Below are 27,942 nucleotides of genomic sequence, written 5' to 3' on the forward strand. Positions count from 1 at the left end.
TTAAAGTGATCATCCAGATACTGTACAAAGATATGTGTGTTACAGGCACCAATACAGATACAGACGACATAGTTATACAGTATACAATCTGAAAGAAAAAATGTAGGCAGAGACAAGTTTACAAAATGGACGAATATGTGCAAAAATTATGTAGCTAAATTGTTCGGATAATACTGTAGTTACATGAACAATCACTGCTGCATAATAAAGTACACAGCATGTGATAATGATTTACTATAGTACAGCATATGCAGGATTTTGAGTCATTTTCACATTTTTATCAATAATGATATCTTCATAATAGTTAACTCCACCACCAGCTCCTCCTCCTCCTCCAGGGTTAATTGTTATAGTTTGATATGCTGGGTTTTCCTCCATCTTTATTGTACCAGTTGTTGGCACTGTATAGGCTGGATTGGTGTCCATTTGTACCTTATCAGATGCTGCAGGAGGTTGTACAGTTTCATATGGTGGAGCAACAGCTTGCATTGGCACTGAATAACCTGTGAAAGTGTAAAGATGGATACTAAAATAAAATTGAAGTAATATGAAATCTATAGAAATGTGAAAAGTACATAACAGTACCAATGGTGGCCCTTAATGTCTTGTAAAATATTAAAGCATGGTATTTAATACATACAGTGTGTTACATAAGTATACAGTAGTGCAATTACAAATATGACTACATTGGACAAATGAGCCATCAAGTAAATACAGAACTGTACACAATTATTACTGTATATATACACAACGCATCCTGCAAAAAATGTAGGTCAAAATTTTTGATATTTTACTGGGTAAAAGATTATGTATTACAACATGTCTTTCGTCTTCCTTTACAAGTCTCAATTTCTATACATATATTTAGTCCCAAAAAAAATAATGGTGGCTGACTTTACTTACTATCCTTTCCACAGCAGCAATAGTAGATCACTATAGCAATCACCACTACTACTGCAATAGCTCCACATATTCCTCCAACTACTGTTCCTATAATAGCTCCAGTGTTGGTATCACTACCACCATTTGATCCTCCTGTGTAAATACATTATGGCTGTTATGTATTACTAAGTAGCTAGAACTTTAAATGAGCACAACATTAATACACACATGCAACTACCTTCTAAAGATGTACCACATGTACATAGCCACAGTCGTAGCATGCTACTTTGATTCATAAAGCTATTCCAAAAGATATACTGCTCAATATATACTGTATCAGAACACACAATATTGTGCCATGTGGCCATGGAAAGTCAATATGTCTGGACTCCTCAACAGACATGAGTGTATTTTATAGCAACCAAGATGATGCAATTTTTTTCATGCATTTGCACCTCAGTAATGGGTGAACAGAAATATTGTTTGTGTGCAACATCCCTCGGGGTGGTACATCTTTCAAACCAAATTTGTTCGAAATTGGTCCAACCATCTTTGAGATATGCTTTCCTGGCATTTTTCTTCATCTTAATTCCACATTACTTTTTGCACCATTTAATAATAAATTACCATAACTTGCACAAGCTTTTTTCAAATTTGGAGGGTATAAAGAGCATTATAGCGCATACATCTTCCAATTCGTAAACAGATTAGTAAAAGTGGCAAAACATTATGAGTGATTTTCAAAAGTATAAGTTCAGTTTTTGTCGCATCTGCAGGGAAAATTACTGTAGAAACAAGTTAAAAGTTGATATGCAGATAGTTTGGCCATTGCAATAGCACAAAATATTTGTGGTTAAAAAATGCTGAGAGCATTAGCTAAGAGGATATAAAGCAAAAACCAACCACGTGAAACAGAGATAGAATAGTCATTGAGAATAAAAATTGTGTACGAAATAAAATTTTCAGAGTTCGACACAAGGACCTTCACACCTAGATGCTTAAACTCTTCACCACTCTGCCACGGCTGTCGGTTGCTCATCTCACTTAAATTAAAAGAAGTTCTACACCAGAATATCAGGGCCGGAGCAACTTTTCAGCAACTTGAATTTGTAAAAGCTTAGTTCTTTGAGATACAGAAACCATTGGGATGCATGCATGACATGCATGATCAATTAGCCCAATGTAGTGCCATGCGGATACTTTTGAGTGATTTGAGGATAGTCAACTAACATAGATGTAATGGTTTAGACTAAGTAAAACAGTGCCAGGGTTATACCGAATGCTCTATTAGAGTATTGTGATGACTGTTCTATTAGAGTATATTATGATGATGACTGCTCTATATGACACTAAAACTGTAGTACAAAATTACGAGGATATATCCTTGGTATTAACAAAAAGGAGAAAGAGGCCTTGCAAGTAAAATAGCTTCCAGATACCATTTCAAAGCATCTATTTTCAAAAAAATTCCTGGAGGAGCATGCCCCCAGACCCCCTAGCTTGGCATGCTGTATGTACTTAGCACATGCAGTTGAGTATCACATGAAAGCAGATAATCTAAAATCACATCAGATCAATAAAATGTAGTGTGCATAACTATGACCTCCACTGTAGTCCATGGATGGCCGGACCACTCAAAATCTTTGGGCTCCGGCTCTGGAATATAATTTCATAGATCTATTTCTAGATTGTTCTAGAACATTCTATGTGTGCATGTGCATTCTACTAGAGTGCTACAAAAATATAGGGTAGCTATAGAAAACATACATAAAAGTCATAGATACAATTGACTGAGATACTCTAATAAAGTAGGCAACCTCACTGTAGTTCATTGTCATGTCTACTGTCTAAACTGTTTACATAAACTATATGTATTCTTGCACATATTATGTGTAACTATCAAGGTACCGTTATGTTAATGAATATCTAATCCAAAACAGCTAAGCTGTAAAAAAAGAGTGCGGCCCTCAAAAAGGCTATGGTGAAAAAAGATGTGAAATCCAAAGTGGCAGCCAAGAAATGGCTGTGATGGTAGTAGGTTAATGGTAAAAAATTTAATAACAACAATTCAGGTGAATTTTTGTGCCACTTGGTCTTGGCACAAAATTCACCTGAATTGTCGTTATTAAAATTTTTATCATTAACCTGCCATCACAGCCATTTCTTGCCCGCCACCTTGGATTTCACATCTTTTTTCACCATTACCTTTTTGAGGGCCACACTCTTTTTTTACAGATTGGTTGTTTGACTTCTTCTAGCTGCTCTATCTACAGGGTGAATTGTTTGTAGCTGAACGATCTACAAGGTAACTTCGTCTGGCTGATTTCTCTACAGGGTGATTTGTTTGTAGCTGAACTATCTACAAGGTAACTTCTTCTAGCTGATCTCTACAGGGTGATTTGTTTGTAGCTGAATTCTGTACAGGTGATTTGTTTGCAGCTGAGCTCTTTTACAGAATGGTTTTTTTGTAGCTGAACTCTCTACAAGGTAACTTCTTCCAACTGATCTTTCTACAAACTATTGCACGGATTCGTATACATGTGGAAACAGTTATAGGCCAGGTCAAGTGTCATTACAACATATTACAAGGTGTGATACCATTAGTAACTGCTGGATTTCTCAACCAAATTTGGACAGTAAGCTGTACGTTGACAAACTTTCCTGGACCTATTATTGATGAAGAACCCACATAAACTTATTATACATATACATTAACTGATATACTCACAACCCAAGTTTACTTGTGTTTCTGTATATATACCTATAATACAAACATTTCAAGGCATATATGTTATAATGTCATTATAATAGAAAGAATGCAAGGTAGGTAACATATACTGTTCCCAGAAAGTACTGCTGTATGTAATCCTCTGTATGTGCATCTGCGCTGGAAGAAATCCAAGCCATACCATTAGGTCACACCATTCTATTCCAGTAATGGCAAGCTGACCTTGAATCTGGTACATGTATTCGTGATCTTGCTTCAACTGTGGCCTTCCCTCTACTAGTTTACAACAAAAGTGAGGATTACTGCATGCTTGTGTGAGTGTCTGTCCAAAGACTGAATATGGACACTTTATTTCTAGTAGTCCCCAGCTTCCATTAACATTGACTAGATGGTCATGGCTGGCACCCAAGAACCTGTACTTGGTATGCAATACTAGACCGCAAGTTCTCATTGAAATAGGAATCCATTGTTCACATGCATTGCGAGATATGAACTAGCTGCCACACCTTCATAGTACCTACCATGCTGTATTGCAGGCAAGTGACTCAAGTCAGGGGGATTTAGTAAAGAACCCACAAATGAATCTGATATAGATTTTTCTCGGCTACAAATACACTTAAATAGGCCTGAGCCTAATATGCGCAAAATTTTACCTATTTTTCTTTCCAAAATTTCCCAAAAAATCCTCCTATTATTCTTTTTTTATTCTTGTATCTAGCCTATTACTCCAAAATAATGCCCATTTTAGTAATAATAATGCTCATTTAGTAATAATAATGCTCATTTAGTTTCTGTAGCTATAGTCACGTAGTTCTCAAGATGTTGATATAAGAAGTACTTTTGCCAGAATTAATTAATAGCTAGCCAAAAATGAAGCATTCCACCTTACACATAATTGTTATAGCCATTACAACAGACTTAAAATGGCTATCAGGAATAATTTTCAATCATCAGTGTATTAAAGCTATAGCTATAACTATATGCTAAGTTCAGTAGATAATGATATCAATATGTTTGTTGAAAGGCTTAAAGAAATATACTGGTATGAGATGTACAAGTTTCAGAATTGCAGATAATCATACAGTTAAATCCCTGATGCTGTCTGCAGATTGTAATAACATGAAACAATCTGACTGCCCTAATAGAGTATTTGAGCATTTTATTAGAGTATATCGATTTTTTAGAGGCTCTTCAACCCCTTTCAGCCAGCTATCTATCATTCTTAGTAGCTTACTTCCTTCTTATAGGTAGCTAATCAAGAAGAGGCACGCCCCTTAATTCCGACGATTATTCCCGTGGATGTCCGATAATTCTAAAATTATGCCTGTAACTATCCTATTATTCCGGAATTATTCTCACAAAATTGATGACCTATTATTCTCAAAATTATGCCGGCATATTAGGCGCAGGCCTATACTTAAAGTTAGAAGAAGTAAGAGTAATGGAATGGTATTCTTTCCACAAATCACAGTTATGCTGTCCTAGTGTTGCTTGCTCTATTTGATGTGATTCATTAAGTGTTATTACTGCCATTGGCAATAGTATACAATTTACATTGTCACAAAAGGGTAACATCTGCTTGCCATCATCAATGACTGTCTGTGGTTGTGAATAGGATAATTGTTCAGTAACTAGTTCAGGTGGTTGAGTATCAGATGGTGTTGACATTACAGGTAAGTGGCATGACAGTAAACTGCCCTGTGGTACTAGTCCAAACTGAGTCCTGGTAAATGTAACATCAGTATCTACTTCTGGCAAAATACTAAACAAACGGCTACTTGTTTCTAATGAATTTTTGAAAGTTTTAACATTGTCAGTAGTTACTTCTTGTGTCACTTCATCTCTTGCTTCATACAATGTGCATTTTATAGCCATTTTTTAACGTTCTGTTTCACCCTTTGCACGCTCAACAGTTGTCTACATAATTGGTTTGGGATCAACATCACGCTTCCTTGGTCCCCAAGCCTGTTTTACAGATGTACACGACTGTGGGCCTGGAAATTCATTACTTACTTCTGTCGTCTTGAGACAATATTTCTCAAGAACAAGTAGTAGAGCAAAAACATGCTGGCAAAATCCCCCATTTCTGCCTGCTGGACAAGAGTAACAGGCTGCGTACTCCACACCTTCAATTTTGATATCATTACTTTCTGATTATATTTCACAGATTTCCGTTGTGATGCCCAACATTTTGATTGCACATACCACATGTCCTCCTCCTTGTGGATCTCAACTTCATGCAAATAGCCCCAGAAAAAGAAATCATAACTTCTCAGAGGTTTCTGTACAACAACAACATTGTCACTACCTACAAGAGCTCAAAAATAACATTATAACATACAATGATTCTTTACCAGGGACTTTTTTTCTGGTCTTCAGCAGGTGTTTCAGGATTACATTTGTTGTAACAATTGGGAATTCTGTCGGTGAGGTGGACCAACCAGTTGCAGGTCAAACGGGTGGAGAAGTATGACTAGCTACAACACTGCCAACAGGTGTTGCTGTCCTGGACTTTCCTTTCGCTGCTTCCACATTATGGTGGTAGAACCTCGCCCTTAATGAGTACAAATATTGCTAGTTAGTAACGGGTTTCATAATTACTTGTGTGGAACCAAAAATAGCCAATGCGTACAGTTTATTTTAAGAGAAGTAGTCTCTGCTTACCTTTCCAAAAGTTCGTGTTTTCTTCCACTAATACTACCACCGCGTTCCCTTAAGTATTTTTTCAATGCTTCAACTGTCCACGAATTAGTTGGAGTACAAACTGTTTCAGTTGCTGGGAATTCACCTTGTAAACCACCTTGCAAACCACAATTTGTGGTAGCCATGTAACCGAGCTTGCCCCATCTGGGCGTCACGTGATTTATTATGAAATTTGTCTATTACATTTTGGTTTAACTAGGCAATTCAATTTTCAACACTGTGGTGTGTCACATGACCCAAACTTGTTTAACCAGTTTACAAATTACATAATGCTTGAAACCATTTCAACATTACTGTGCGCTTACTGTAGGTCATGGCGCACCCTTAGATCATAGTGTGTACTTAGGTCACAGCCAGAGTGGATTATAATGGTCGACCATTGGACATTTATCGACCAATTAGCTTGAAGACCACCCAATTACCTACTGAGCCAGTCAAAGATGGCCGACCACTTTCCGCTAAAAAGATTGATATACCCTAATAGAACAGTCAGTGACTTTAATAGAGCAGTCAAAGATTTTCTGAAAAGGTGCACCTAAAAGGTCCAAAAAAAGTGAAAAAATTGTCTAACTTGGGAAATTGAACCTGCAGTTTCGGTGAAGTGCAACCTGCACCATTCTACCACATGTTCGCACACTGTTTAAGCGGCTTCTAAAGGGACTTTAAATGTACTGCAGTATATTTCATATACATATATGTCAAAAAACATCACATCGGATAATTTCATATCAAATCATTTATTTATTTATTAAGGCTTTACAGCACAAGTGCTGAAGGTCTGTAGGACACCTGGTCCTACAGCCTCTTGAAAGTTGTTACTGAAAGTCTGTTTGAATAGGTGGAGAAAGGAGAAAAAATCCATGACTGCACCTAGGCAGCCTCGAACCTGCAGCCATCCGATCGATTAACGCTCGAACGCTTACAGGAGTCTGCCAGGCAGCCAGGATGTTTTCTCCTTGTCAATTTCATGTATATGTATCCAAGGAACTCTAGAAATTGACTTATTATCTCAAAGTACCCCATGTGGAACCAAATGGATATTAGTTCATTTATTAACATTTTACAGCACAAATCATCATGATGTTATTATTACAGATTTATTATGTATGTGGCTTAACAATGATGTAGTGCATGGAGTCTTGGGTATCAAAATACTCACATCCAAGCCTTGAAAATCCTAAATTCTTTTCAGGGGGCATGCTTATATGCATGCTGCTAAGCATTGCCGTACAATGTCAAATCATGTCAGATCAATTATGACTTTAATCTGACATAATGTCAGATCTACGAAAATTAGTTAATATAATCCTCTCTGGTCACAGCAATTATATGCAAGTTCTTATATATTCCTACATCTGCAGCATGCATGTTAACTTCAATTTATTGTGGTGCAATAAATTCCATTTAAAGTACATGTATTGTAATAAATAGGTGTGGTAATACAGACACCATTCGAGGTTTCTTTTAGGCAATTTTATTCACAATGCATAGCATTTTTACTTCATTATACTCTCCATTTTATTGCTTCTCTGTTATCTATAGTAAAAGTAGATGGACAGCTAAGGTTTCTGCCTTTTGTATGAATGGTCTTTGAGTTATAGCGTTAGACAGTTGGAACAGGAATAAACTTGATTTGTACAGCAACAACACGGCAAATAGGTGCTTACATAATCGATAAAACATACCAAAGTGATTGAAATGTGTGTAAAGTTTTTATGCAGCACGCATATTTTTACCCAGTTGATTCAATACATTTTTATAGCAAAATAGAATTTTGCGAAAACGACCAGTTTTTGCTCAGCGGGTCACATTTGATACCATTCAATTTTGTTGAATATATACCCTCTCAAAATATGACTGTTCTACTAGAGTATTTCATGTGCTTGTTACAAACATTTGGAGGCTTTGCTATGATTTCTTGTGACAAGCAGCAGAGATTCTTGTGATGGTTAATCCACATACAGTGTCTACAGACCAATTACATAGCAATTTTTAATTTGAATTGATTATGACTTTACAGTACTGCATACAGATACTGTATTCAATAATTACAATCAATGGTATTGGGGACCACTAACTCTGGGATAGCTAGAAAAAATACTTAAATTACTTACGATCATCCAGAATTTTCACAAGCATACAGAGAGTACTCTTTTTACTTATATACTCCCTCCTCCTACCCGTAAGTGTACTATAAAAATGTTGATGTACAAATAATTATTTTGATTTTCCTCTCTGCATCAACCTGTTTCTTCCTCTGATTTTTTACAATGTAAGCACAGTACAGTATGTGAGCCTTGTGTACACTACACTTGTCTATATAGTTATCCCCTTAAAAAATCTTTCAGATTAGGGGGTAAGACAAGACCACATGCACTACAAAGCACTCAAAAATTATTTTTAAATACTACTGTACCTGGTGAAGTAATAGATTATACAACAACAATGTTAACATGTGTAGAGACCTGACTGTCACCTGATTTCTACTGATTATGAGACTAACAATAAACAATGATTTTGAAATAATAAACAGTGTAATACTAAGGTCATGGGTCAAATGAACTCTGGATATACTGTATAATGCTGTACTCTAACTGTTTTAGTTGTAGTTGTAGTACCAAGTCATTGTGAAAGATATGTTGAATAAGACTATGAACTATTCCTTATCCAAGTTTAACTACAAGGAAAAGTCTTATAAGCTACAGTGAAGGTCCTACCAAGATAAAGTAGTATCAATCAGCAAGACGACACCAATCTGAAAGAAAGGCCAGATTATACTTTAGCTTGTAGAGTCTAAAGCAAACTATAGAGACTAGACTTAAGGCTTACCTGGCTTTGAAGAGGTAGTGAATAAGGAAAGAGTTTTAAGGAAGATGGAGCAGGGGAAAACTGTTACCAGTGCTACCTCCTCTACCAGTATTACTAGCACTACAACTACCTTTCCCCTCACATCTAAGAGATTAAAACTGTGTCATATACAACAACTTGCTAAGGGTTGGAACTACCAGCTTCAGCTACGGGGAGTGAACTACTAATGATGATCTCTGGGAGACTGTGTGAGTCAAGTCATGATCCTACAAATATTCAAGTGGTGGTCACTAAGACACAGGAAGGGGAGGAATTGTCTTTGCCAGACATGGATGGTGTTTTCCTTCACCTTCCTGTCCCAAGGGAAGCATCATTGAGAACATCACCGATAGTGGACTGTGAGATGTCAGTTCCATCCTTGATGACAGGCTCATCATGAGCATCACCGGCACCAAGTGATGGTGAAATTGGTGAAGTGGTTTCTGGTGTGCTTACTTTTCAGGGGAAAGAGGACTTTTCTGCAGAAGAGGAGCATATAGAGGAAGTTCTCAAGCTCATGCAGCTAGCATTGCTGGAGGAACGAGGTAAACTCAAGGAGTCACAGGATAGGAGGAAGTTGTAAATTAAAGATTGAGTTAGTACAAAAACAAGTGGCACTAGAAGCCCACAGGATGATGGAGTTAGCGAAAGCCAGAGTAGTGGAAATGGCTAAAAGAATAAGCCTATGAACTATTCCTTATCCAAGTTTGACTACAAGGAAGGGGTATTCTAGGCTATACATGAAAGTTGTGACCGCCACACATCACCATCATTGTAAATCTTATTACTTCATAATGGCAACGTATTTCCAATCCTTGTGCAAAGCTCTTGTACAACATTATTACATGGGCTTGTTCTACCCCCCTCCCACCTACCCCTCCCTACTGTCCCCCAGTATACTCTCTGTACTCTTGTAAAAATGTTTTTAAAATGGATCATCTCTTAAATTGTAATGTTTATTGGATCGTACAAATATAGGACTGTATCTACCCTTTTCTTTCAACCACCTTTGTAAAGTCTTCTCAAGTGAGAAAAGCATTGCATATACAGTATTTGCATATACAGTATATACGATCAGCATTTCATTTCCAGTATATTCTGAAATGTACCAAAAATACACTAGTAGTGTACTGGATTCTTAAACACATTAAAACACTATATATAATTTTGATTTCTGTACTTCCTAAACAATTACAGTCATATACATGTACAAGGTACATAGTATTGTAGCCACTTGCCAACCAGCTATCTTTTTTGATCGCTACCAAAACACAGTAATCCAATTTTCCTTATTGCTTATGACACAGAAATAATTATATGGCCTTTTTGTATGTGAATGTGCTGTACAGCATACAATGCATCTATACAAGAAGCAATACCACTCACCAGTTGCAATTGGTTCTAAAATGGTTGTCACCATACCACTGGTTGTAGCTATGCATTCTACATGTAATAATGTGGTTGTGTTTAATACAGTATTATATACAGTATGCATATGTAAGTACTAACCAGTAGGTGACAATGTAATAGTTGTAGTAGTAGTAGTAGTAGTCATGCATTCTGTAATCATACAATAATTACAGTAGACATAAGGATCGTTACCACTTACCAATAAGTGGTATTGTAATGGTGACAGTTGTAGTTGGTTGCATAGGAGCCATTGACATAGATGTATTAGTTGTTAGTACAGTATAACTGGTTGGTCCAGCTCCACAACAAGTATTAATGGCTACAACAGTTACATTGTAAGTTGTGTCATAGGTCAGTCCAGTAATAGTGCAAGATGTCTGGTTGGTAGCAATTGTTCCATTGTCACCATTTCCATCAGACCAGCTAACTTCATAAGTGACTGGGAACATGTCAGTCACTTCGTCCCATTGCACAGCAAAGGAATTAGATGTTCTTGGTGAAAATCTGATGTTTGTTGGTTTATCAGGTGTATATGTATCTGTATGCAGATATGTACTATGTGAATACCTTATTTAAAAGACAACTACTTTAATAATCTCATACATTACTTGTACACAACTATAAAACTGATCAGAAATAATAGGAAAAAGAAATGGCAGCACAGTGTACCAGGGGCGTAGCCAAGGGTGGGCATGGGTGGGCATTTGCCCAACCAGCACAATTTCTTGCCCAACCATCACAGTTTCTTGCCCAACCATCACAAGTAGCTTAAGATTCACGCAAGGATTCACAGCAGCACACAAAACAACCCTACTTTAATACTGTAAAGCGTAAATGTGTACCTCATTTGTTGAACGAAGAAGGGATCGAGATAGATGGTGTATCTCGTGATCCATTACGCGAAAAATCCCTTGGGAAGTCCCTATAATTAGATACACGTGCCACCCTCCTTGGCGCGGTTTGAATTCAAAACTTAAAATAGAGTCGAAGCGTGGTTCACTATAGTCGTAGTACTGTATCTCTAAGTCATAATTGTCAGTAGGATTCAGTGTGGATGGTGCTGGCAGCAAAAGTCATTTCAATGGACTTGTCAAACGTATTTTTTTGATAAGGAAAGTACCGTATAGCCTAACTCACTGCTAATGAAAGAAAACAGGAAACGTACTCTTCTAGATAACAATAATGGAATATTCAAATGGAGCTGGAAATGGAGAAAAGGTCAAGTCATTATAAAGTGTCACGTGCACAATTTGTACTGATTAACCGAGTTGTGGTTTACATCAGATTCATGCAAAATGTATATTGGCTACTATAAGTCTGGGACGAAGCTTTATTGGCATGCGGATATTTGTAATAAGACCCGTAGTTCATAAATTAGCATCCCCAGCCTTCATTTGGGGCCATGTGGCATTTACTTGAAAAGCCGTTACATATCGTTGTGGTGGCTGGTCTGTAAACTATACTGCCAGTTGATTGTAGTAAATATGTGATGAACTGTTTACACTGTTGGTTCTTGTAGGTTCAGCAGTTTGATGTCACGTGATGCTCAGCTACGACGATTGTCGGTGGATGCCTGCCCTACAAGTTTAACAGAATAGCATATAGCTAGTAAATGTTTGCATGCATGCAAGCAGCATTTGTTCACACTATAGCATAGGTAGCTGTAGGCCTTGTGTACATATACTTTTCATATTTTCTTTGATAATGTCTCACATGAAAGTGAACGTGTTTCCTGTGTGTGTAGTTAAGTTGATGTTATGCCCAACCATCAAATATTGGCTGGCTACGCCCCTGCAGTGTATAATTGAAGCACAACCCATAGCTCATCACACAACCCCACTTGTTGACAAGACAACAAATTCTGATAGCAAATATATAAGATTTGTTCCTCCTTTTGGGAGATGGGAATTAATAAATATAATTGTTTGTAAAAAATGTTGCTGAGAGTCTTACCTAACCCAAGGATCTGTGGACTCATTTGTTACAAGTGCAGTGGTGGGCCACAAAGCCAGAGACATACTGTATACAGTGTTGGGAGTAACGCGTTACGTAATATTATTACTTTTGTGGTAACAAAGTAATATAACGAAATACGCTATAAAAACAGGTAATATAACGCAAGCTACTTTACTTACAAATGTAACGCGTTACATAAGTAATATAGTCACTGTAACGAGTCTAATATTACGTAATATTATTACTACAAGTAACGAAGTTACTAATCTCGTTAGTTATCCTCTGAGTAACGCCTAGCCACAACGAAGTAACGAGGCCTACTGAATGAAGCTTATTCACCAGCTTCTTACTTATAACCAAAATTTGCATATTGTCCAACAACGCAATCATGTCACGTGATAAAGTGGTAGTTTCACACGTGAAAACTTAAGGCTGTGGACACAAAGTAATATAATATGTAATATTATTACAGTTACTTTATTTTATGGGTAATATGTAACTGTAACTAAATAGTTCAGTTGCAAGTAATATGTAATATGTAACTAGTTACTTTTACAAAGTAACTTGCCCAACACTGACTGTATATCAGCATTAACAGTTGAGCAGTGTTCAGATTATGATATGCCAATCTACATAATGAGTAATTGGTGCTAGAGGCATACAGATAAAATTATAAACTTGACAAAACAAGATCTATAAAAGTACATTAAGTTTGCCATAGTTTTGCAAGCCAGCTTGCATGTTTTGTTTTCTTTTGTCATTAGGTTGGGAAAAATACACTCTGGTAACAGCTAATAGCTATTCTCACAGTAGTCCAAGCTTTGTGACAGACCAGTAATTGAGTCAGTTTACCTTAAACCATAAAAGTGTAACCTTAAACCTCTCAGATAAATACACACTGAGGGTAAAATAATGATATTCACAATTCATTAACAGATTATTTAATTAACACTGCTGTCAAGTAGCTATTTGAATATGTTTGACTAGTGGACTAGTATGTATGAGGTGGTGTGCTATTTGACCGGTGGTGTGCAGCCAAACAAGTAGAAAAGGACCTTCACAAGTTCAAGCATTTGATATTACATAGTAGCGGAGTTTAAGAAATGCTCGTCCTGTGTGGTTAAGATGTATTTGGATGAGCAATCTTTGCTAGGCAGCCATGTTAGCAGATGAAATTATGGCCATGCATTTGGTAATGGTAACTACGTAGATTTATACTAAATTACAGGTTCTAACACTATGACATTATTTGCCCTTTAAGTTTGTTTACAATTTAAGCAAGTTGCCCCATTACCCTTATCTATGGCCTGGTCTATCAAAGCAATTTTTCTTTGAGAAGAGTTACTAAAAGCTGAGACTGTAACATACCAAGACGGCCACCAGATGAAAAGAATAATTACTTCAAATGTATATAAGTACTCTAAGTTTTATGACTCACAAGTAGTGACTGTTCTACTAAAGTATCTCAATTTCTTTTTATACAAAATACAATACTGTAACTAGATATGAAATTATTTGAAACAAAAAAAAGTTTTTGTCATCAATTAGTAAAATGAATAAGTTTGTAATGAAATTTTAACTTAAATCATTCTTTACAACATTTCTTTCAATCTTCAATGGTGGTACAAGTGGTATAGTTAAACATCAAGCTGCAATGACTCTCTTTCAGTAATTTAAGTAGAAAGATGGCCTTCCAGGGGAACTTGCATCTACCTTTCCCCTGGATGCTAGCTATTGCATTAATGAATAATTGGGAAGTGACAAAAGCAGCTGTCAGTGGAAATAGAGCAACTACTGTAGAATGCCCTACAATAAGCGTAGTAAACAGCTACAGCATATATCACTATATGTAGCTATAGCACATGTCAATCAACTGTATCATACACCAGGCACCATAGCATTTTTGTGGTATTCAGTGCACATTAAAGCTTGAAAGACAAATAGTTTTGCTATACAACAACCAAGCAGAGTTACTGTACAAGAACAGAAACACCAGCATCAAGCAAAGTTGTAACTAAGGAAAATAATGTGCAGTGTGTAAACCAGGGGTGTGACTTACAAACCATTCTGTTTAATTCTAATGACCAAAGGAGTTCAAAGCCTTGTACCGTTGATACCTGGAAATGTGTGCAGAGACTACAGGAACAGAAACATACCTTGGTATAGAAGTGATACTAAACATGGCATGATATGACAAGTTTCTTCTGTGGGAAAGACCACTAAGTTGCTTTCACCAAAGCAGCTTATATTTCTCAACCTTAACAGTATGTCCCCTCCTGGCCACATTAATTGGCAAGTAGGACACTAGTATGTAAGTACGTAATGTGCCTAGGGAGCAGTTAAACTTTTATCATAAAAGCATTAATCATGTCGAGTGTTTTATACCATAAATGTGACTATCTCAGCAAATCCCACACAAAAAAATTGCTGAATCTAATTTCCTAATATTGTCTTAGCATTATCTGTATACATACAGTGTCCAAGGAATGGATTACCAAAGGTTCAGCCTATTATAGTGAGTTGGTTAGAATTATTACAATGTTATACAGTAGGAAGAGCAAAGAAATGGATTTCAAGTAAACTACAGGTGCTTAAATTTTCAGCTGTAACTTTTGGTACATTAGTATACATACAGAGGTGAGATGTTGAGAAAATATTCATTGCAAAATGGCAAATGCACCATATAAGATATACTGCAGTTTAGCCCTATTTTCGCTTGGAATGAATGAAGAAGTATAATCTGTTTCAGTTTTAACTTCTGCTGAGTAGTAAAGGTGTTGAGAAAAGGATACATCTGGAATTCTGTCTTCATCTACGTACCTCTAAATATAATGCTGTACTTCACTGGGTTCACACAACTATGTACATACATTTCTCTACACAAAACATATAATTTGTAGTAAGTTTAAACTCAACAGCTATATTAAATTTTTTTAACTGCCATTACAATATAATAATCCATATGTACAGGTACTCACCATATACAGTGACAGAATCACTAGTTGCTATTATTCCACACCTGTTCACAGCAGCTACACTCACATTATAGTTTACACCACCACTCAATCCTGTTACAGTGAAACTGTTTGTATTCCCCGGAACTGTCCTGTTGTACATCACACCAGTATGTAGGTTAGTCCATATTACTGTATAGTTGTCATTGACAACTGATGATTTCCAGTAAACAGTGAACATTGAAGAATTAATAGAGGTTACCTCAAAGATGACTGGTACAATATCTGGAGATGATCAATAGACAGTACTGCTATAAGATTATAGTATGTGTCTGTTGAGATTATGGCATAGCAATATAGTTAATTTATATAGTATTTCATCGTAATGCATATGTATGAGTTCCAGTGGTGTAGGTAATAGTTGGTGTGAGAGGGAGCTAACCAGAGTATAGAAACTCTGGCAGCAGGGAATCTGGGGGGGGGGAGTTGTAGCCATTTTAGCTTTCTCAATGTCTCAAAGTTCACCAAAATCAATTTAATTATAGCAATCTTATAGGTACAATTTGAAGTGTTTTAACTAAAACACCACCTTTTAGTAGGCCTGCGCCGATTATGCCAGCATAATTTGGGGCATAATAGGAAGCCAAAAGCATCAGCATAATGTGCCAGCATATTAGGCAAAATTTTTGTGCATTGGTTATCAGAGAAGCTGAAAGTCTGCCTATTTTGCATGATGCAGAATGGGATAGTGTGCAAACATTGTAAAAATCAGATTTACAGCTACATTGTGAAAAAAGATTAGTTAAAGATAAATATACTTTAATAGAACAGTCACCGCATAATGAAATATCCTAATAGAACGTTCACAGATGCATTAGGTACTCTAATAGAGCAGTCAAGACACAATTTTATGAGCATATTTGGAGCATAATGGTACGCAACTGGGCATAATTGGAGCATAATGGAACGCAACTGGGCATAATTGGAGCATAATAGGAGAAATTTTGGAGCAATGCTCAAAAGCATAATAAGCAATTTCAAAAGCATAATAGGCTCAGGCCTACCTTTTAGTCATTTTGGAAACAGGCTATTTGCAGTTGTCTTTTGGCAAAGCTTTTAGCTGTTGACTTAATTAGAGGGTTAATGAACATATAGCATTTATAAGCAGTACAAAACAGTCTGTAGCCACCTGGAAACACTAGGTACAGTGTTAAGACATCAACTCTCAGAGTAAGAGATAGTTGGTTCGACTCCTGCAGTAGGCAAATTTGTTTTGTTTTTAAATACTTTTAGGAACACATTTTTATGAAGGCCTTGACTGCTCTATTAGGCTACTTGAGCATTCTATTACAGTACATCAATGGTTTTAAGCCCCAATCCAAGAAGGATAATTTCAGCGAGATACCATTCTGAGGGGGGGCTAAGCCACACCTCAGCAGACCGAGGTGGGCTTCAGCCTCCTAGTCCCTCTCCCTTTCCGCCGCCCATGATGAATTCTATACACAACAGTATGTACACAGAAGTTTAACTTGTGTATAAATTTGCTTCAAAATTAGTATATACAAGTGAAAGAAAATAAGTGAAAGAAAAAGTTAAGAAATTTTACCTTTCAGCAGGTACATATGATAGCCATGAACAAGGGATATATTATCTACACCTGCAGCTATACTAGTGGACATTATAATTCCTGCTTCAGTCATACACAGCCTGGAAATAGTAAATGTCCACTAGTATTGCAAGTGTAGATGGCTTTCCTACTTTCATAGCCTTTAATTCTATTACAATATCTCTACTAAAATGTAATTTTTCCTTACATATGTTTGTTTACTTTTACAACACATGTACAGTTACAGTAGTGCATACCACACCAAAGGAAAAATGGCACCACATAATAATATTATATATTCTGCACGACTGAATTCACACTCTGACTAACAAAATTAATACTGGAACACAAAGTGGCCATTCCACTTCAGCTTTATTCCACCCATTACTTACAGAAGTATAAAACAAAGAATTAGCTGTATAAGAACTGCCTCTGCAATCAATTCAGTGACTGAACGTATGCCCTTGTTATCAATTAATAAAAAGCAAAAATGGCCATTCTACTTTGTTTTCAGCTACATTCCACCTGTTATACAGTGCTACAAACAGTACAGTTAATTGTATAAATTTTGTGTTCATTGAATTTGTGGAGCGTGTACCACTGTACTCTAACTGTGAACTTTTTTAACTACTAAAAGTGTATTTCCTTACTACTGTATTATAGAGATACAGTATGTACTTTACCACAAAACAAATGTACATATAATTATGTTAATCTGGTAAATCAAATAATTAGCTACTGCATTATGCATATATACCAATCAAACAATGAAATAGCTGGTGATGTTGTGGTACCACATAATTGTGCAACATTGTCTACTATGCATCACAATGAAGATCGTAGAACTAATGTTATGTATAGTTGCACATATATACATGTACAGTGCACTATACGTTCACCTGAGTCCCCACCAAATATAGTAATATCAAAGAGGTGAACATGTGTTCACTCCCAATGGTTTTGTACTAGAACAAGCATGTTTTCATGTTGTAAACATGTTTGCGTGCCTAAATCGTCCATATCAAATGTATGGGATATTTCTAAAGCCTCATAACTCACTTGTTCTTGCTAGTATCAAAGCACTTTTTTGATTACAAGTTCCAGCATTTGAAGGGCTTCACAGTGCTACTAAATGTTTGGGCAGCTGTCCCATGTAACAAGAGTTATTAACAAGAAACAAGGGTTCAGGTGAATGTGAACAGAGTATAGTATCAGTCATAAAGTAATTGTGAATGTGCCACATGTCACACCACACTTCAAAATAAATTACAATACATTATGCACCTTACTGCTGTAAGTTATAAGATTAATGATGTAATTTCTATTTCTATTCTATGTTCATATGAAACTATACCTGCAATTGTTATGACATTCAGGTATGCTCTGTTGCTCATCACATCACTGCCTACTTTAAGCACATACCATCCTTCATCATCAGTTGTGACATTTTTTATTTTTAATACATCAGTCAGTCTGATACGCTGAACATTGAAACCTTCAAAGATTATGTACTCTGATCCTGTTTCTAAACGTTTATAAACACCACTCTGTGTTATATATCTCTTCCACACTATATTAGCAGATGGAATAACGGAAAAATTTCCTTCAGCTTCACTTTCGAATACAGCAAATTCTCCAGTACATATTGTGGTATTAGCTGGGTGAACTGTTATTGTCACTGAAATAAACATCTTTATTATGTATGTATAATAGTACATTTATAAAATAGTCAAATGGTGCTACATGTGACTTTAATATAACTAATGTACAAGCACAACTATGTACTGTACATTATAATACACATCAAACTACACAAATGATGTCTGTTGATTGTATAAACAATCAACTATGAATATTAGTGGATTTATTCATTGACACATGATCACATGTTTAATGGCAACATTTACTGAAAAATTCCAGCTGTATAGTTTTCAAAATAACTGTTAACAAACATGTCTGAATTATAACCATAAAGAGTAATAACAATTACAATACCACTGCCGTTTTTCAGTACTACTGTATGATTGCAGATGTGCTAGGTACAACACAATTGGTTCTATAAAAGTCACACCCATTTTACAGTTTATTAATACACAACATACTCATGTGGGGTATTGCGTAACACTCTGGTGGGGTACTACAGTGACACCCTTGATGTCCTATACTAACTTTTAAAGCTTCCATTGGGTGAAACCGCTGTCATCTCTCACCCTTTTAATTCTGCACCACAAAATTGCCAGTGAAAACCACAATTAAAAGAAACTGTGGAAACAACCCTTCAATAAATTTTGAGTTTTCTATTGTGGGTGGCACCCCAAAAGATGTTAAAAAAGCTGAAAGGGTGTCAGTGGTGCACAGTGTGCTTGACACCCTAATTTGGTGCTATCATAACAACCCTCTTTTTACAGTTCACATGCACTCACATACACAAGTAGCTTGTAGGAAAGTACTCAAAAAAAGAAACTATCAAATACTTTAATATTTAGCATTAAAATGCATGGATGGATTAAAGTAGGCTTCCCGTGTTGCATATCAGTTGTGAGTCAGTTTACAACTACTACAGTGTTGTTAGTAGTTGCAGCACATGAAAAATTGTGTACTATTACAAGCACCACACAGCCTGAAGTTCAAAGGTACAAGGTACCTGTGCCTAATATGCCGGCATAATTATGAGAATAATAGGTCACCAATTTCGTGAGAATAATTCTGGAAAAATAGAATGGTTACAGGCATAATTTTAGAATTATCAGACTTCCATGGGAATAATCAGTGGAATTAAAGGGCATGCCTATTCTTGATTAGCTAGAAGAAAGTACTAAACTACTAAGAATGATAGATAGCTGGCATTGTTATACGAGTACTGGCTGAAAGGAACTGAAAAACCTCTAAAAGCTCGATATACTCTAACAGAACGCTCAAATACTCTAATAGAGCAGTCAGATCCTTCCAGGTTAACAATCTGCAGACAGCATCAGGGATTTGACTGCATGATTATTTGCAATTCTGAAACTTGTACATCTTATACCAGTGTATCTTCTTTAAGTATTTCAACAAACATATTGATATCATTATCCAGTAAACTTAGCATGTAGTTATAGCTACAGCTTTAATACACTGATAATTGAAAACTCTTTTGTTATACTCCCGATAGCTATTTTACATCTGTTGTAATGGCTATAACCATTATGTGTATGGTGGAATGCTTCATTTATGGCTAGCTATTAATTAATTAATTAATTCTGACAAAACTACTTACATCAGCATCTTGAGAATTAAGTGACTATAGTTACAGAAACTAAGTGAGCATTATTATGGAATAATAGGCTAGCTAGGTAAAAGAATAAAAAAGAATAACAGGAGAAAATTTTGGGAAATTCTGGAAAAAATAATAGGTAAAATTTTGAGCACATTAGGCTCAGGCTTATACAGTAGTTGTGCAATACATTATTACAAGAGACACAATGTAAAGCTGTCAAATGCACTATGAATCATATGTATCACACTGCTATATTACTTAGCAATGACTATCCAAAGTGCTTCACACTTATGCCTCTGACTCTTGAGTGGAAGCATAAACCTAGAACACTTATTTAATGCATATACAGCTACAGTATATCGGCAATGAAATAGCATTATGAACAGCCCTGTTTATAACTAGCTAGTTATAATGAATTAAATGTGACTAAGTGGCATAAACTACCGGCATCCAGCTAGAGGTTCATAGCCCCTCTCATGATACAAATGGACCCATATATTAGTGTACGCACCACACTACAAACACTTGATAACTCAACTATTGGGTTTGTATATACATACTGTATGAGTCAAGCTTGTTTTCTAACTTGCTGCTTTGTGTTTGACTAACTTGAATTGTCTACTTAACTATAATTGTGCACTTTCTTTTAGAAAGGGCCATAGGCTTCACAGCAAAACTCATGTATGGATACTAAATAATACTGACTGATACTAACTCCGTATTTTATTCAGTATTGCTCTGTCTTGGGACCATCTTGGGACCATTATTCAAATTCTGTTAAAACTTGCACACTAATGGTCTACTACTATGACTAGTAATCTAGTTTTGCATCTGGCTAAGCTTTACTTGAAAAAAAATTGTTCCAAGACAGAGTGATACTGAGTAAAATTCAATAAATACAGAGTTAGTATCAGTCAGTACTTTTTAGTATCCATACTTGAGTTTTGCTGTGAGCTTGTGTCAATTATTCCAGCATATTTTTTAGCATAATAGGCTAACAAAAGCATTAAGCATTATGCCAGCATAATATGATTTTCAAGATTTTTAATTAAATGTGCAATGCGCATGCTAAAAATACAGCAAAACATAAACACACTATGCTTTAATACTGCATTTCATAACAAGAAAATGTGCAATATTATTATTTTATTGTCTTTTTGCTGATTATTTACACTTCGTGAAAAATCAAGATACTCTAATAGAGCAGTCACTCACTCTAATACAGCAGTCAGGAAAGACTGATATACTCGAATAAGAGAGCAAACTCTAGACATAATCTTGATTTTGAAAGCATAATTTTGAGCACAATAGGCTGAATTTTTGAGCACTGCTCAAAAGTATAATAGGCTAATTTCAAAGCATAATTGTGACCCTATTTTGGAAAACCATACATTTGGGCACATAGACCAATTTTCTTTTTTATAGCTACAATGAAGCACTTAGTGGTTATCTACATTGTGTGAAAATTTTGTGATGATACATTGAAGCATTCCAAAGATATGGCTAATTTACTATCTAATACATAACAAACTAACTTTTCATTATCAGTTTATAGAAGTGTATAGTGATCAGGTGTGACAAATTGATGACAAATCACTTTGTTGACAAAGATCTCCTTTTTCACAATCTAAAATGGATGAAAAGAGATCATTGAGAGTTTAATCATGTGTTCTTTGTGCTTTTCCTCAATTAAATTACTTGTATTATTGCCTAAAGACAAGAAAATGTTTGATTTTGGGAATGAACAAATCACCCAATTTGTAAGATAACTGCTGTCCTACTCATTGTGAAACTACTACATGGCCTGATATAATTGAGTATATCTCCTAGAATAAAGAAGCTATGGATGTGAAATTTCACAGCAAGAAGGCTTAATAGTTGCTTTATCAGAATATGCAAAAAAGTTAATTTTTAAAAAATCACTGAAATTTTCAATTGAGGATTCCCACAAATTTTGCAAATTTTGCATGTGCCCAAATGTATGGTTTTCCAAAATATGGTCACAATTGGCTCAAGCCTAGAAAGGGGAGAGGGTTTACTGCAATACAGTAAAATTACTACAATATTATACTGCACCAATGCAGGTTATTCGGCCTAGCTTTCAACTACAATGTATCAGAGTTAAGCTGAATATGATTTACACTAACTACTGTACATTCCAAGTAGTCAGCATGACACAAAATGCTTAGCTACTTTCTAGAGATGCAACAATATATCAATATATCGCGTATCGTATCATTTTAAGACAATATCGCTGCATCGATACAAAGTCAAACCGTATCGATATATTGCATATCATGATATATCGACATATCATGGTTGGTTAACATGGCTGACAATCAAATTATTGTACATTGTGGTTAAACTGAGTAGCATGTAATGTTTCTCAAAGAAAAATTAGCTCACTGATTTCTCTTAAAAAACAAAAATACAACATTAAAAACAACATAGACCATTGCTTAGACTCCACTTTGTATCGTACAATATATTGCTGCATCGTGATACACCAGAGGCAATATATTGATATGTCTACACACTGTATCGTTGCAACTCTACTACTTTCATTACTAATTCTTTATTTCTTCCTTTTCTCTGCTTCCTCTTCAAGATTCTTCTAAGAAAGCAATTGACTGTTAAAATGCATGCAGTACATCTGTTCAGTTCTAGCTTTTGTTGGTGGAAGGGACTCAGACAGAAGTTAGTGCATGTACACATCTTACAAGTCAATTAGACTCATGCTCGCTTATAGCACAAAGATTTTTCCAACAGTGTTACATTTTATTCTGATATTGTCAGAGATGTTACTTGTAAACATTTTGTAGGTACAAGTTTGGCTGCTAGAGCATAATAATTCTTTTTGGAGTGTACCGTAGAAACTAAAGGTGTCTAAGTCATCCTTCTTCACATGGAGGCATCATAAACAGTAGTGTGTACATATATAAAGAAAAAAAGCATGCATTCAAATTAAACCATAGATTATAATAATCTATGATAAAACTACAAAGAACATCAAGATACCACCTTTTCAAGTTAAGCAACATAATTTTATATTAAGTAACGGACACATTGCAGTCATTCTTAAGACAATAAGTTGATTAGCTACATTAATTCAGGTGCAAATGGACTGTAATTACGTATAACTATATTCTAGGCACTATACTGAGTACATTACTCTGGGGAAAGAATATTAAAACTTGGTAAATAAAATAATTGGTGAATCCTTGGTAGGGTGTGCGATATCAGGATTTTGAAAATCGATGGATTATCAGTAAATATTGCAATATTGATTTGGTTTCGATAATTAATGTGAATGTGTGGGCAGCTGTTATTTATAAATATGCTTTAACTACAATAGATTCACTAAAACCATTACACAGCACTATTAATAAGCCTAAGAAACTGGTAGAGAAGCTCTTAAGGCCAGGTAAACTTGTTTAATTGTTCACCTGCATACATTTTTATCCCACTGCCTCTAATTTCATTATTGATGTTATCAAACACATGCACACTTATTTTAGTGTTGCACCGATAATCGGATCGGTTATCGGGAAAACCATAATATTGGTTTTATTTCTGTATATTGGCATCGTATCGGTTGCATGATGGAAAAAGTAGCAGATACAGATATATGTTTTCATATATAGGGAAATGCAAGGTTGTGTGCTTCAAACGATGTTAATTAATAAACACCTTGAGTTGCATTACAATGTTGTTATTATTGTTTAAATATAATGTCAACTATTGTTGCAGAACTACTGCCACTATAAATGAACTAAATTGGCTTTTAAAAAGTAAAATTTGGTAGAAGATAGTCTTGCAGTACCATATCGGATTGGCTACATTTATCGGCTTGAAAATATTATCCAATATCGGTTATCGGAATATCGGCCAAGTCTCATATCGGTGCAACACTACGTATTTTGATGCTAAGAAGGCTGGCTATCATTTCACAGCACAGCAAATGTCCCTTACACCTCAGAAATGGTGGTAAAATGAAAGTACTAGTTCTTAAAAGGCTTTAGCTAACCTATATAGTTACAGACAGCTTGATTTGGAGTGTTTCTTTAACAATGAATAATGAAAAATGACCTCCCAACCACATGGAAATCCAAATTTTTGTGGATGAGAAACAAGCAATCAAGTTTGCCTGGCCTAAAATAGCTAAATTACACAGAACTGACCTTCATTTTTAGTGCAACTGCACAATCATAGACCAAAATACTGTAAGTTTATCAAATCTTTCTCGATATTTGACCGGGCCTGCTAAAATAGGGTATGTGGGCACAGAAAAAATTGTCTACTTTTTTAACTTTGTGATGAGTCATAACTTTGTATTCCACTGTCGCTTGGCCATGAAATTTTCATCATGTATTAAACATTTAGTTGGCTTTAAATACAAGTTACAGAATGAAAATATTCCATCCCATTACTGACATATGAGACATTATGTGGTAGGGTGAAGTTTGTGCCCACGTGCCCTATTTTTGCAGACCTGGTCACATAATATATATTGATTAATATCTCTTAATTGATAAAATATCAAAAGCAGCATTTGCAATATCGAATTCAATACGATAACGATATTGAAAATTATTTCAATATATCGCACACTTCTAATTATTGGTATGGTTGGTACAGCTATAATTTTTAGATCGAGCAACACAAGCAATAATAATCTTGAATCATAGGGGTATTGTAAACAATTCTACACAAATATCACTCTACTGAATATTGCCATCTTTAGTGGTTAGCTAGTTGCTTATCCAGGTATTAATATCCTTATAACTGCAAAGAATATTCATACACTCCAATGAGACAGGCATGGGTGTAACTAATCACTGGACTGGACTACTGGACTGGAACACTGGATTGGACTACTGGACTGACATATTTTTGGTTTTATGTATTCTGAGGTTGGTTTTATTGAGTCTTGCTAACTAAGGACCTTCAGAAAAGTTGCAGTCTGCTACTAAAATGATGAGTGTGAGGAGTGGAATAAGCAAAAACTGACTTCTCACAACTTGTTATGCTCTACAGCATTTATACACTTCTTAGTATTGTGTTTTGTAGATTCTAATATATAGCAATAGCTAACCAAAAAATCATTTTACTATATTTGTGCTACCTATGATTCACTGCATCCTGAACTACAGTAAGACACAACCTATCCTTCCTAAAACAATCTATTCATTCCTACATGCAATATACACAACTGTAGGGATTTTCTGCTATCATGATTAGTGATCGAATTTGACAACACAAGGCTTCCACACACATCCACTTTTATGACTTTGAAGTACCATAACTCAAAGTAGGAGTATACCTGGTATTGTACTATGCTATATGGAAGGACTTTGTGAAAATTTTAGCTTGCTGAGTAGTCCAGTTACAGCTCGTTAAAAGTCAGATGTGTGTGGAAGCCTTCAGTTGTTTTGTCAAATTTGGTCACATTGGTTCTTAACCGTGCTGGTTGGCATAATAATATGTGACCAAATTTATTCGCATTGCTACTATCTCAGCTCCAAGACTTCATTGTTGGTTAACCATAACAAGCACATTCCCTGCAGCATACTAATAAGGAGTATAGGTACGTATATGTACTGTAGAAGAACTTGGGAGGTGAAATCACTAAAAGTCAGTTTTTGCTTACTCCACTCCTCATACTCATCATTTTAGTAGCACACTGCAACTTTTCTGAAGGCCCTTAGCTAGCAAGACTCAATAAATCCAACCTCAGAACGTGTAAAAACCAAAAATAAGTCAGTCAATAGTCCAGTCCAGTGTTCCAGTCCAGTAGTCCAGTCCAGTAATTAGTTACACCTGACAGTCAAATACTGTCAAAAGCTTAATACTGTCAAAAGCTTAATAGTAACCACCTGTTCTGGGTTGCCAAATTATTACTAGAGAAATATTACAATCTAGATCTAATGTCTTTTCAATGAGTTAAAACAACCATACAGTACTTAGTATCCATGACTATCGGCTATTTCAATATGAAGAACCTTAGCTCTAGAAACAAAGTTGGTTCATTGTTCTTGCTGAGTAATAGTACAAAACAAGTGCTCATGCAGTAAAACATAAAGAGAGTATATGGGAAAGTTTTATTCTTTTAGGAAAAACCCCGTGGGATTATTATACAGTAGATACGTAACCATCATTATGAGACAAGATACCGTACACATAGTCAAAAAAGAAAAGTAGCAGAGTGCATGTATATTTCCTATACTCTAGCAGCAAGCCAGGCAGGTGTTGACAACATAGGTTCTGATTATACTTAAGTATTAGCTCACTACCACAATGAACCAGTCATCTCCTAATATGAATGAAAACACTCAATTTACTAAAGCCTACAAACCTTATAAGTGTTAACCAAATTGCATTCAGTGATTAGCTGATAATAAACAGATATCATGATGACACAGACTTTGCTCTCCAATTCAGGTTTAGGGATTATTGCTTCCTTTACCACAGGTGCTATATATATTACCACCCGTTGGAAGACTAGACAACATTAGTCCACAGTTTGTTGCACTTTTCATAATAAAATCTCCAGCAATAATCTGGTTTAAACCTTCTTAAGTACATACCTATTTTAATTACACACTGTACACCATCAAGGTAATCCAGAACAGCCAATTCATCACACTTTGTGCTACGTAATATGTAACATGTAACCAACCTACTCTAGATCAATAGTTTGTTAATTTCAAGCAGTCTGCAACTTCTAAATGAAATTTCAAAATAAGCATGATTTTGTTATGATTTCAGTGATTTCAAGACCACTAAAATCCGAAAATGCATAGGAGATGATTCGTTCAGTGATTTTGAAGAAAGGTTTCTGAGAATGACAGTGCGGATTATTGGCCACTTTTACAGTGACTTGATTAGCTATGCTTCGGGTACAAAGTGTCAGACCCTTTGTTAATTTTAAGTGACCATCATCATTTAATATGGACGTGAACTGTCCTGGCTAGCTAGCTAGCTCACGGGTGACAGCACATTTCTCGGGACATTTCTAATAGCTACCACAAAGGTGTAGACTAGCCCAATAAACACGGATACTACTTCTGATCACGTACCTTCTGCCAAAGAATTGCCGAGTGTGTCAAATAAGATCAGTAAAATAAAGAAAGTACTCTGCCTCTCGCGGAATGTTTCGTGCATAGTAACTCGTACTAAGTATTTAATACCTCTCACTCTCACCCTCCAGGAATTGGTATACAACTAACACAACACCCAGGACGAAGGAGAACTTCACTCAAATCAGGTATGAACAGATGAAGCGTTTGCTGAATTCACAGGTACAATCACGTGAGCATACATATCAGCGTTGAAATCGGGTCGGGTCATCCGGGTCACATTTTCCCCGGCCATCCGGGTCCGATCCGGTTTACAGATTATCCGGATCTGACCCGGATTGGATCATGTGAAAAGCGAAATTTTTAGTTTGACCATGTGGAAACTTATTAGGCCACCCCAAGTGGTGGGGACTATTCTACGGAACGGAACGGAACGGAACGGAACGGAATGATGGACTAAACTGCGGAACGGAATGCTTTCTCAGATTGAAGCTTGCAGCTTACCATTGCTGTACAAGTTA

At 35.9% G+C, this 27,942-nt stretch overlaps 1 protein-coding gene across 2 annotated transcripts; it reads right to left on the reverse strand.

Annotated features, from left to right (window-relative positions):
* Positions 1 to 27,693, reverse strand: LOC136261924 (exoglucanase A-like). Of its 2 annotated transcripts, XM_066056021.1 has the most exons (9): positions 27,422 to 27,693; positions 18,441 to 18,764; positions 15,505 to 15,765; positions 10,770 to 11,108; positions 10,670 to 10,720; positions 10,547 to 10,603; positions 3,481 to 3,549; positions 904 to 1,035; positions 1 to 503 (listed from the first exon to the last, which is right to left on the reverse strand). In XM_066056021.1, the coding sequence occupies exons 1-9, from the start codon at positions 27,504 to 27,506 to the stop codon at positions 235 to 237; spliced, it is 1,587 nt and encodes a 528-aa protein (XP_065912093.1). In that variant the 5' UTR covers positions 27,507 to 27,693; the 3' UTR covers positions 1 to 234. The 2 variants fall into 2 exon arrangements, with proteins under 2 accessions (XP_065912093.1, XP_065912099.1); XM_066056027.1 differs by lacking the exon at positions 3,481 to 3,549 and having other exon boundaries at positions 27,422 to 27,691.
* Positions 27,694 to 27,942: the final 249 nt, after the last annotated feature.

The sequence above is a fragment of the Dysidea avara genome, chromosome 1 (assembly GCF_963678975.1).
Source record: "Dysidea avara chromosome 1, odDysAvar1.4, whole genome shotgun sequence".
NCBI classification, from domain to species: Eukaryota; Metazoa; Porifera; class Demospongiae; order Dictyoceratida; family Dysideidae; genus Dysidea; species Dysidea avara.

Bases quoted from the DNA above. Each gene is read 5' to 3' on its own strand.
- LOC136261924 (XM_066056021.1), bottom strand. From the start codon at position 27,506: ATGCACGAAACATTCCGCGAGAGGCAGAGTACTTTCTTTATTTTACTG. The intron at 10,721-10,769 runs GTAAGTGGTAAC...GTATGATTACAG, and splicing joins CATTACAATACCACTTATTG to AATGCATGACTACTACTACT. The intron at 3,550-10,546 runs GTGAGTGGTATT...CATCAATAATAG, and splicing joins TTTAGAACCAATTGCAACTG to GTCCAGGAAAGTTTGTCAAC.